Source organism: Centrocercus urophasianus, unplaced genomic scaffold (assembly GCF_019232065.1).
Source record: "Centrocercus urophasianus isolate 14NV4802_14NV808 unplaced genomic scaffold, USGS_Curo_1.0 seq_11, whole genome shotgun sequence".
NCBI classification, from domain to species: Eukaryota; Metazoa; Chordata; class Aves; order Galliformes; family Phasianidae; genus Centrocercus; species Centrocercus urophasianus.
In genome coordinates, this window is record NW_024884253.1 from 65571809 (window position 1) to 65584093 (window position 12285).

Genomic DNA, 12285 nt, shown 5'->3' on the forward strand with positions numbered 1-12285 from the left:
ACTCTGTACATCTAATGCTTTATGTAGACCAAAGCTGCAAAGCTGTGGTATGAAAAAAGAAGCCTAGCTCACAAAAAAAACCTGCAGAGTTCTTTCATTTTTGTGCAAATAGTGTTTCATTTGTGAAGTAAAAAATTGCATGATATGGTCCTCAGCAGAAATGCTTCTTTATCTGTTTATTGCCTAATGAAATAATGAAAGCATACAAAGAACAGCAATACTGGCTCAGATGCAGAGGCAGATGAACATTTCTTTGTCCTTTGATTCAGAGTAGCAAGTTGCAGGTGTTTATCCTTTCTCCTTCTGGGCTGCCTGGGCCAGGAGTTGTCTACTCTTCAGCTGCCTTTGGCAGATTCTTCCTGAGTGAATTTTGGCTTGTGCTTTGCAATATTTTCTTCAACCTGTACTAGGAGAATACTTAATTCTGCTTCACACAAGTAGCCTAAACAGGGTAAAGCTAGGGTGATTCAGGTAATGACCTGGCTTATCTTCTGTTTATGCTTGACTAGTTTTGAAATATCTACTTGGTATGATTAAGTCACATCACCAGGTAGGGAGCTACTATTGGTATAGGAGTGCTTGTGTGTAAACTGAGGCGTATCTGTGTTGATAGTCTCAAACTGCAGTGGAACCCGTCAGCATGTCTGACTTGACTCTGTTGTGCTGGACAGTGTACAAACATCAGAAGTATGTCATGATCTTAATTTGTCACTGTGGGATTGCTGGCATGAGTATGCATGACTCTTGCTCAATTGAACCTTTTGTTCAGGGGCACGGCTGTATGGGCTTGCAAACAGCTACAGTAAATCTAAAAGGGACTGTCATCTTGGTGGTCTGGACATCCATGGTTTGGGCACAGTCCCAGGAGCTTCCGAGAAGCTCTGCTGTCGCTGGTAGCCTTCCTTAATCTCTTAAATTTCTAGTGACTGCTTAAGTTAGAAAAAGCTGAAGTGTTCAAGAAAAGGGGATTTCCAGACCTCAAGAGAAAGCTACTCTGTCTCAGCTGAATTCAGGTCCCTTTTGAGCAAAGAAGTGGGGGAGAAGGGAAGTGTGGGCCGTGCTTTATTATGCGTACTTTTGGATGTACTTCCTCCTGTCTAAGCCCTGTTTAAGATTAGCCTGACTGACTAGTTAACCTTCTCTGGAGGAGCTAGGATGAGAGTAGCAGCAATACAGTGGTCAGCTGAATAACATCTCATGCTGATAGATGTTCTTCCAAGCAAACACTGAGCTAAACTGCAGGCAGGAACAGTAGTGTGGGGACCCAGGGCAGTGATTAGAGAACGCTTGTGCAGACAGCAGAGCTACTGTAGTATGCAGCTGACTGATTCTCTGATTTAAATACCAGATCCAGTGTTTTCTTTGGTAACTGAAATACTTACGCTAGCACAAATAGCAGCAGACACAGTGTATTGAACTTGAAGGAGTGTACCTTGAAAGGCTTGGTTATAGATTGAAAAATGGACTCAGCTTGTCTGGGTTACTGATACATAGAGATAGCACTCTCTATGAATGGACTTTGGCCCTTGGTATGATGCCAACATGGAACATTCTGCATTGCAGTTTACAAAAGGACATTGAAATCTAACCTATAATGCCAATGTTTGGCTATATAAAATGCTAACTCCTTTAAGAGACTCTACAAAAATAAACCATGCTTCAGATCCTTCTCACACTCTTGCTAGTCACTTGATTAAATCATCCTCGGTCACAGATGCTGACTGACAGAGAAAATAGTATGTGCAGACAAGTTTGTGAGGGCTAATGCCTCAACTAGCTTCTAAAAATACAGTAATAGCTGGATGGTACAGTAAGTTAAGTAACATGCATTAATTTCATATTGAGAGAGTTTATTGGAAGAGAAGAGGGATCTGAGGATTAAGACATGGTGGAACACATGACTTATGGGGAGCCTGGTTTCAGCAGTGGGGCAGTGATGGGCCAAAGCAGGTGCCTGTGTGCTTAGGGGCCTGGGCTGTGACTGTGCTCCTGACGAGGCCGTGTTGGGGTTGTGCCACAGCACCTTGGCACAGAGCAACTATAACTTTTTTTCCCCTCATTTCTTTCCTTTAACCTCGTTCCCGTGTCTGTCTGATCTCTGCTGCAGCTGGCGAGTTGCCATTATTTGTCTTTAAAAAACTGACACAAACAGATTCTGGCGGGTCATGTGAAAATATCATGAGCTTTTAAAAATTGCCCAGTGCTTACCTTTCCTCGGCTGCCCGCATTGCATTAGCAGGTGTGGTTTTGTTTATGCAGGCCTGCTGCTTTACGTTAGCAACAGGGTTGTGCTGGCCCTGAGCGCGCCGAGGAAACCTTTTGCTCTGTGCTTGGCTCAACCTCTGGGCAAACTCTGCAGACCTGAGCGAGCGTTGCACCTTTGGAAACAGGCAGGGGCATCCCATCGCTGGCCTAGGAACTGAAACTTCTGCTTCTGAAATCACTGATTTACTTATTGTACTGTGATCTTGGATTAAACGTTGTGAATAAGGCTTATGGTTTTCAGCATCTTCTGGTGCAACTGTGAGGTTATACCAGAGGAGGGATGTGCTGCTCCTCTAAATTACTGGCAAATGATAGTTAAAAATCTGTTTTAATTGAGGAGTTATGTGCTTGCAGCCAGCTGTGAGCCTTCATCTCTGAAATAATGTCTTCTTCATTAACCACTCTGTGTTGTGCTGTGAGTGCCCCAAAGTAAACAGGTGCATTCCGATCACATCTTACCTCCATTACTCTGTAGAAGCAAGTACTTTGCCTTTTAGTAAGGGCTTTTATGTGTTGGGACAGCTGAAAGCACCTTATGCTTGCAACCGATAGCTTATAACTGTTTTTCTTGTTCCTCTTTTCATTTCTGTTGGTATGCCCTGTTCCTCTCCTCTAGCATAGGGCAATATACAGCTGCATCCATGAGTAATTTGTCCACATTTGTTTCCAGGGAGGGAACTAACGCTGCTCAACTGCATCTGTGGGTTTTATCAACATGACAAACATACATGATACTGAGTTTCACAGATGGAAATGTACAAAGATGAGCTCTGTGCTGAGAGAAAAGATGCTCTGCTTTATTGTCAATGCCTGCAAAGTTCAGCTCAGACTATGTACTGGGTTTGAAATAACTGAGGAGCAAATCAGCTTCAGCTGTGAGTTTTGACTGAAGCTTTTCCTATATAAACTTACCCACTTTTGCCCTTAGAGCTTTTGAAGGATTTAAACTGAACTTCTTGGTGAACAGGCTCTTTGTTTTCTGTGTGATTTCTGCTTCCTGCAGTTATCTTCTCATACTAGTTAGTCCCAACTCTCCTGCCTGAAATTTGAAATTGATTTGTTCTGGTCCAGGTCAGTGCTGACTGTGTGTTCCCCAGAGGAAAAGAGAACTATGGAAAGTGAGATCTGAAGGGAAGAGGTAGCCAACCTCCTGAGTGGTCTCTATTTTATCTGGCATAGATAGATATTATGTGCATCTTATCATATATTATTTATTTATAAAAGCCTCACTTAGTCTTGCCAGTGATGACAGTTCTTGTCTTATGAGTGCCTATGGATTCCTGAATTGGTCCCAGTGGTGCTGGCTCCAGAGGCACTCCTTTTAGGTATCAATCAGTTCTTTCAGCAAAGCTCAAATACGCTGTTTGAGGCAGTCTCTCTGAAGAACAGATAATATAATTTATTTAATATCCTATTTAACTATTTGCGTTCTTATCCTCAAACACTGTGTATGTTCTGATTTTGAGCATTAGCTTATATTCTGTAAGCTAGAACTGTTGAGCTTAGCTCACAGTTGCATGTAGTTGAAGTGCTGCTCAGAGTCCATGTCCTTAGTCTGCTGTAATTATATACTTTGCCATGAAGGTGGTTCCTGTGCTTTGACATAAGTGCCATTGTGTATGTCATGGGCAGTTATGTATTTGTGCAATCAACTCCAGGTACATGCTTTTGTTTTTCTTTGTAACATTGAACTGGTATATACAAAAACATACGAGCTTTGTAAAACTGTGTACCAGCTCTAAATTTCCTACTTATATTTCTGAAACCCATTGTGACTTATCTTGCTTTTCTTTTTTGTTGTTGTTATTTATATTTCAATTTTCCTGCTTTTTCTTAGTCTTCATTTTTGGCAAGCCCTGTGAGAAACCATGGTATTTTAGACTTAGCCAAATTCAGTCTGTGTTAAAACTTCGTGAAACCTGATCTTGTGAGAGTTCTAGTATGAAAAAAATTCAGGTTGGCATCCAGAACCATGGATGTTTTTCTAAACTGAACTTCTGATTCCTCTCGAGGTTTGGTAGTTCACTACTGAATCTGTTTCAGTCCAGTTAATTAGTTACCAACCCCTAAGCCACAGAGCTGGAATTAAAGAAAACAAAACCCCAAACCTCTGCATAATTTGATGCAAGAAGAAACTTCTGTTGAACTGGGAAATGCATTTGCATTGCTATTTCCCATTTTGAAATGTGAAATTGACATCCAAATGAGCCATCAGCATAGTCATTTATTCTGGATTTGTGCTGCCTGTATTACTGTAGCTGACCAGTATCCCCTCTCTGTGCACTAACCTATTCTTTCCCCCATTCTCCAATACTGGCTTCTCCTTTGAGAGATACAGCAGACATTTTTCTCGTGTCAGTGTTATTTGCTCTATGCAGTGTAGCTTACAGAGAGCGCCGTGCCCGTTTTCATTGAGATTTTTCTATTCTTTTCTTTTTAGGACAATGTAGATCAGACTTCAGCTCATGGTCGGCGGGATCTGGTGGAGCCAGGTTTCCAGGAACCATCTAGTCGCATGTCCCTAAATCACCAAGGTAAGGAATGATGAGTTGGAGTCAGTCTCCTTGAAGGAAAAGTGCTGAAGATGAAGAGAAAGTTTTGTGTCCATTTTGCGTTTTTTCCTTCTTGTTCATGAAATTAAGCTCTGTGTGGTTGGAGTAGAAGAGCTGGAGATGTGGGGTTTTTCATCACAACTGTGCTGTGAGATGTGCATGAAGTTCACTAAGCACCTACTTAGAAGAATCTGAGGTCTTGCAGCTCAAGCTAAGTTTACTAGCCTGAGCAGAAGGAATGTCGTCCTGTTTTTAGGGAATACTGAAATTTAATTCAGCATTTGCAGTATTTAAAAAAAAAAAAAAATTTAAAAACTCCAGACATCTTAAAAAAAAATATATATATATATATATGTGGGGACTATTTAGCACACCTTCAGTTTTTGGCTTAGAAATAATGAATAATAGAAAGTGCTGTCTCAATCAGTGAGCGCTCTTATCTTTAGGGTTCCTGATGGCTTAACTTGGAATCAAGTCCTTGAACCTAGTCTTCTAAAAGTTATATGCTTAACTTTTCCTTTAAAAATTCAGTTTATTTGATTTGCCAAGGGCAGCAAGACTGCAATTTCATGACTTGTAGGTCCTCAATACTATTTGGGTTTCAAACATATCGAGAGTCTCTCACTTTAGATTTTTTTGGTTTAAAACTTTACTTTCCATTGAAAATAGGAAATAACAGGTCGCCCCAAAGAAAAATCCAAAACTTAATAGCAGAAGCAGTGCATTGTAGCATGCTCTCATGCAGCACAATTCCCTTCTTGGACATAGCATTAATTTCACCTACCTTGAGATGTGCAAATTCTGGAGCAGATTTACATAGGTGATTTCTTCTGAAGCTATTTGTGAATATCTCCTTTAAATTAATGGGGTCATCCTTATGGAGTCACCTGGAGTGTGGCTCTGCTTGTGCTGCTTGGAGTCAGATGTCTGTGCAAAATGGTCCAAACTAATTTCCAAAGCAGGTATCTTTACACAGAATGCTTTTAATGGAGAATGGTGATTGTTACAGGCCTGTTTCTAAGTCAGGGCAGAGTTGTTATTCTCACCAGTTTCTGAAGTTAATTTTTCTGTTTGTTTCTAGTGTATACACTTGTAATTCATACCTGGCCACCTTGCTCAGGCAGCACAGCAGATTTGCCAGTTTCTTTTGAACATTAACTTACAGCCCTTTGCTTTTTACTCAAGCACTTACAATTCTGAACCAGACCCTGCTTTCCACAGCCTATAAAAATGGTGATTAGCTTCCTTTGAGGCATCTGAATCTTTTCTACACAAACTGGAAAAAGAGCATGCAAGTGGAGTCTGAGATATCCCTGCCAACTGTCCCTGCATGAATAAACTCTTTCTTGTGAAGGGTATTTCAAGTACGTGTTTCCTGCTGAATCATTCTTTTACTCAGGCAGATGCTGATTTGGTAGCAGAGAATACTTTATGTAAAGCAAGGAGTCTTAAAATACTCAGGTAAAACAAATGTTGGAAGTTGAGTGCAGATGGAGTGGTATTTTTCCTATGAATAGGTTAATAAAATTAATAACTGCATACATATAGAAAAGCTAATAACATACATTTTTATCTATAACCATTAAGTAGTATTCATTTTCCAACAATTCTGCAAGTAAGTATAATAAAGGTACTAAACCCAGGGAGCAGGCATTAGGATTTCTTACCTATATTCCCAAAAGCTACTTCATAAATAAAAACAAAATTTCATCTAGTGGAATAGTATTAACATTCAGTGAAGTGAAGAAGCAGATACACTTCAGCTACTGACTGAAAGCCATAGGAAGTCCAGCAGGCCTTTTTATCCACCAGAGAAAGTCCAACAGCCAATATTTAACAATGAATAGACAGCAAGTCAAATATTTCTCAAGCAGTCACTCAAAAGGTGTAGTAAAAACTAGAGCATAGAGAAGAAAAATGTCTAACCTACGTGGCATTTCCTGAGGAATTAAGGAAAGAGGCATGGAAGTGGTCAGAATGATTATTTACTGTCTTTTAAACCCACAGAGAGAAAGGGGAAGTAAAAGCATGCTTGGTGGGGGAGGGAAGCAATGATTTCATTTTTTTCCAAACAAAGGAGTTTGGACTTAGCCATGTCTCAGTTCTGTAAAACTTTTAGTACTTGCATGTTCTTCATATTTCACAGTGACAGGGATGCTTGCAGCATTCCTGCCCTGTCCAGTAGCACAGGACAGAGCTGGAAACTGTCATGCTTATTTTAGTCTAAATTCTTGCATTCAAGAGTTCAGAACACTGAGACAGTTCTGAAGTCCTTATTAGAGCCCATCAGCTCCAGCACTCATTCCCCCTGCCCCATCCCCAGGGTTCTACTTTCTCTCCAAGCATCTGGTAGCTCAGCCTTATTCCCCTTGGTTGAGTACCCTCGATTGGGTGCCATAGGAGTTGTTCTTCAATGTGCTTTATTAGCAAGATAAATTTACTTAATTGATTTCCTTGTGCTAGCTAGCAGTGGCTTTGCCACATGAAATATGATAGCAAAATACAACATACTACAAAAAACTGGAAAAACAACTACATTTATTTACCCTTAGACTTCAGGGGGTAAGCTTAACCTGCTTGCTATGCCCCTGCTTGTTTCTCTTCTCACTTCATACTTCTGAGCTTTTCTTCACTGAGGCATTTCAGAGCTCATATTTCTGTTTGGTTTTCTAACAAGCAGTAATTTATGCCAACTCCAGTCCCAGCAGTGAAGTTTATGGGCAGTGCCTTTTATTAATACTTGACGTACTTTGGAGATACTGTACCTAATTATAATTCAGGATTTTGAAGTTAGGCATAAATAAGATGCATTCTGTCACCTGAGCTTTCAATTGAAGTATTAATCATGAAGTTCTGGTGCTTTCTTTGTATTTTCTTGTAGAGATGATTGCCAGTATCTGTACAAATGCATTTTGCCATGGGTCTGCAGTGAAAGATTCATCTTCTTTTTTGTTATGCATTTGCTCTCCTAGTAGCTATTTCATCTGTTATTGGATTTGATGCTTTTTGTCCCAGGAGTTCCCAGAGAAGACCTGAAGAGTTCCCAGAGGGAGAGCCTGAGCTGAATGCTGCCATGCTTCTGGCTTTGACAGCAATGAGATGAGTTGTTAGAGTCAACAGTAGGCTCACCCTTTGGTCTGTTTTGGCTGGTTGTGGTAGAAATCTTACCTACAGCAAGATGGTGAGCATGTTGCAATTGGTCAGTTTTACATTTAGCTTCTTATTGATAGGGAGCTTCTGTAAAAGGGATACCAGTCAGTGATGGTGGAGTCTATGTTTCTAACATGCTTCTTAAAGAAAAAAAAAAAAAAAAAAAAAAAGGGCCTATGTAAATAAATAAGGATTTTTGAATGACTGTGGGTGTAGATGAAGCAGTATGGTTCCTCATTTAACCTAGAGAAACAATCTTGCATAGGCCTCTTTCTCAAGCACTACTATTATTACTTGCTTTAAATGTGTTGCCTCTTGCATCTGTCTGGTGATAGGCATGTGAAATTGAGGTGGTTTTGTTATTAGTTCTGTAGCTAAAGAATGTGTTCAGTAAGCACCAGTGCTACCTCTGATATGCTTCAGTTATGGGATCCCACTAGGATGAATCAGTTATTTGGTGCATCAGAACTAACCCTTTTTTTTTTTTTTCCAGAATCCAACTGGTGCTGAATGGAAAAAATGTAGATCGAAATACAGATAGTTTGTTTGTTACAGACAGTACCAAAAGCTGCCAAGACATTCGTGAATTCTCATGTATTGTATAAATGTTGTTGTCATTGTCCAGCCTTAGAAAAAAACACCATTAGTGCCAAAAGGATTTACACTAACTACCATTACACTCAGAACTGAGCTCCCGCTTCCTGCCTTGCTCATTACAGTACCTTTGTCTTATTTTAGAGAAGGCTTCTATTGTACTTCGTGATGAATTTTGTTAGCACAGTTACTAGGAGGACATCCATAATAGCTCTGTGGAAGTTTGATTTCCCTAATTATATTAGTTCCCAAACCTATGAACACACAGAATTGAAACAAATTAAAAAATGAAAAGACGAAGTAGGTTGGTTTTTAATACAGATAACTTCAGAGATCTGCATCAAGCTACAGGATGACAGAATAGGCTAGCTGATGGAGTGTCAGGAAAACTCTGCATGTACAAAAAATGATGATGATTGAATGCAGTCAGCGAAATGAGAATAAAGACTAAGAACAGTTTAAAACGTTTGTGTGTCACATAAACATATTTGCAGGTGACAGATTGCCTTTTATTTTTCATTAACTAGGGGATAGACAGTAAAATAAGGGAGAAAAAGACTATACATTAACTTGTAGGAGTTTAAATAAGTATCAAGATTTTTAAAATGGAATGTATTCTGCTGAAGCTACCCAGTATGAGTTTGGATTAAATAAATATTCAAATATCCCAGCTGTCTCATATTTTGTTATGGGGCAGTGTGATAATGGAAGGACCCCTCTATTTGGATTTCATAGTACACGGTGTGGCATCATTTGGGTGCCCTTGTTCATTGTTCTACAAGTGAGATTTTAAATGTAAAATGGGTATTACGGTATTATGAATGCATGCTTGCTATTCATGTTGATCGTCAAAGTGAATCTTAAGCCTATTTTCTATTGTGACTTATGGGAAAAAAAAAAAGTTATTACATAAGCAAAGATCTTGATGTGTTAGAGAAAAGAGTTTGCAGGGAAGAGTAGTCAGTTGCACTGCAGGAGCTGGGCTGAGGAGTTAGGCTCCCTACTCAAAGGACATAACACCATCCCTAGGGACTGAAGCTCTGTAGGTTTTATGGTGATTTAGTCTTTCTGTCATACTGAAAACGGAAGGATGGTGTTCCTACACTATCTTTGAAGATTTCCGATTCCAGTTATTGCGGGAGGAGATTCATCAGGTGCGAATTTAGGGTGATTAGAAGTTCATTTCTTGTCATTCTTCCTAAATTCTTGCCTGAGGCTTTGGTAGGGGAAGGTCTGAATTGGTCATCTGGGTAGCATCTGGTGCTGCTTTCTAAATGTCTCTCTGTGCAAGAGGGTGTTTTCTTCCCTCACCCCTTATACAGATTTACTTGAAAACAAGTTGGCATAATACTAATATAAGCCTGAAGTATGTGTTTGATGACTGTAAGAAAATGCCCACAAGGGTTATTTATTTAATAGTGTCTCCCTCTTAAAACTTTTTTTTTTTTTGTCTTAATCTAAGTTATGTGTATTTCCTGCTGCCACTAAAGTGCAGCTAAGACTAAACGTTGGAGTGGTTGTACTTCTGCATTCTTGGGCCAGCTTTCAGCTGGGGTAATGCAGAGGATCAGTGCAAAGTTATCCTCTTCTCATGGAGGAGGAAGGAGTGCACTTCTGGGCATCTTGTGGAAAACTTTGGTAGTGTGTGCTCCAGCTATTGGCAACACAGTGAAACGTGAGGTGAGGTGGTTGGGAAGGGGCTGAGGTGCTGCTAGGTGCGTAGATGTGTTACTCTGTACATGAACCTGTTCTGTTGGCAGAGGTTAAATGCTCAAACAATGTATTTGTTGACTGTTGGCACGCTCTCCCAGAGGTCTATGAGCTCGGAGAGGTGATGTCATTGCCATCACAAATAGCTCCTGTGTTCCTCCAGTTGTGCTTGCAGGGCTGGCTGGCTGCCAAGCGCTTGTCTGCTGCTAGGCTGATGCAAGGCCAGGCTGGCTGCTGAGGGAGTGGGTAACAGTACCTTGCACAAGCTGGCAGGCATCCGGAGAAAAGCTATCGGGAAGTTTCCTTTTTGCCTCTGTCTGGTCTGTCCCAGTCTGCCAAGCAATAGTAGTTCATCAGAAGTCTTCATTGTGCTAAGAAGTCGCTTTTGTGGCTGATGATTGAACTTGAGCAAGGTTAAGTTCTGTTGTCAGTGTGGAATGTTGACTGAGGATGTGGTCTTGCAGGTTGTAAAGCTTGAGCCTAAGAAACCAGCAGTCTGCTTCAGTGATGGGCAGGAAACCACGACAGCCGGTATCCATGTGGAACAGTGCTGCTGTTCAGCTGATCGCGTGGAGCTCGAGCTCGTGTGTCCAGTTGGAAATGATACGCTTGAGGAAACTTAGATACTAGATGGAAAGCAAGGTCTCAAGATCTGGTTCTGATGAGGCACTTCTCCCGTGTATTTGGGCTGAGCTCATTTCTTCATTTCTTGAGCTCTCACTTCATGGTTGGCTCTTTTTTTTTTTTTTTTTTTTGAATAAATGAGCCCCAAATCCTACTTTTAGTGTGCTCTCTCCTGTGCAAATCTATGTTCTTAACTACTTACGTCATCCTTTCTGTAAGCAGATTACTAAAGCAGCCAAGTGCAATAGATTTCAATGTTTTTTATTGTTTTATATGCTGGTGTATTTACTGTCCAACAGGTATGGGGAGACTTGCAGTCTCAAGTTGTCCTCTGCTCCCTAGGTGGCTTATTTCTTCCATTTGAGTTAATGGTCCATAATTGAGCTGAGTGATTTGAAATGCCCTCTTCTAATTTAATCAATGTAAGTTGACTGTAAAACCTTGAGATGAGCTCATATGTTTTCTGGAATAATTTTATTGCCTATATTTATGCTTATGTTTTCTTTCGTAATCTGACTAAATTTGTACTGCCAAGATGTTGAGAGAAGAAGGTTGGGAAGTAATACTAGCAGCAAAAGCTCTTTTGGTAGCTTAGAAACAATGTTTTTAACGTGGCTGAGCTGAATTCTTGCCAGTGCTACACTACCATCTTCCTGTATGTCCATGGATTCTGCTTATTTTTTCCCTCTTAGGAGGTGTCTTCAAGTGTATTTTGCTTTATATAAAAACTTTTTGAACCTTTCAGTGAAGTTGCCATAGCCAAATGTCAAAACATGTCTGCGGGCACTTAAATTGTCTCAGCATAATGAACTTTCCAGCTAGAAAAGTTGATTTATTAGGTAGCCTAGTTTTTCATCACACCGTAACAAAAGCAGTTGTTCAGTAAAAACAGTGTCTCTTTGGTATCATAATAGTTTCAAATTCTAGCTCTGTACCCAAAATCAAATCTGAAGCTTCAAAGCTGATTTGACAGGTAAAGGGGAGGGGTGTATTTGAAGATGGAAACAGTCTTTTTCACTGCCATTCAATATTTCATTGCATGGAAGACTCGAAGGTGTTAATCTGGCTTCATCACTGCTCAGTTTGAGTCTAAAATAAAGATATTCTGTTCACTGGAATACAAATAAATGCAGATAAATTGCAATCAAATTCACAATACATGCAATATTTGAAATTACTATGACCAAAGAGAGAACTGTTTTCTTTTTTAAATCTCTGCCTACTTTAGTGAAATCAATATGCAGAGCACAGTGCCTCTGCTGTCATACAGCTCCCCTCCCACTTTCCTGCAAAACTTATTTCTAAGAACGTCGTAACAGTGGTGTGGCAAAGTGGAGGAAGTTGTTATGCCAGAAACTACTTTCTCCCTGAATTCTCAAAACCAGCTAGA

At 40.2% G+C, this 12285-nt stretch overlaps 1 protein-coding gene across 1 annotated transcript in view; it reads left to right on the forward strand.

Moving 5' to 3' along the window:
• The first annotated feature begins 4709 nt into the window (after positions 1-4709).
• Positions 4710-12285, forward strand: part of GRB10 (growth factor receptor bound protein 10) — an 82777-nt gene continuing 75201 nt past the window's right edge. The window contains exon 1 of the mRNA XM_042837976.1: positions 4710-4799. Within this exon, the coding sequence (XP_042693910.1) occupies positions 4781-4799 (19 nt within the window). The 5' untranslated portion in view covers positions 4710-4780. The remainder of the gene's footprint in view (positions 4800-12285) is intronic.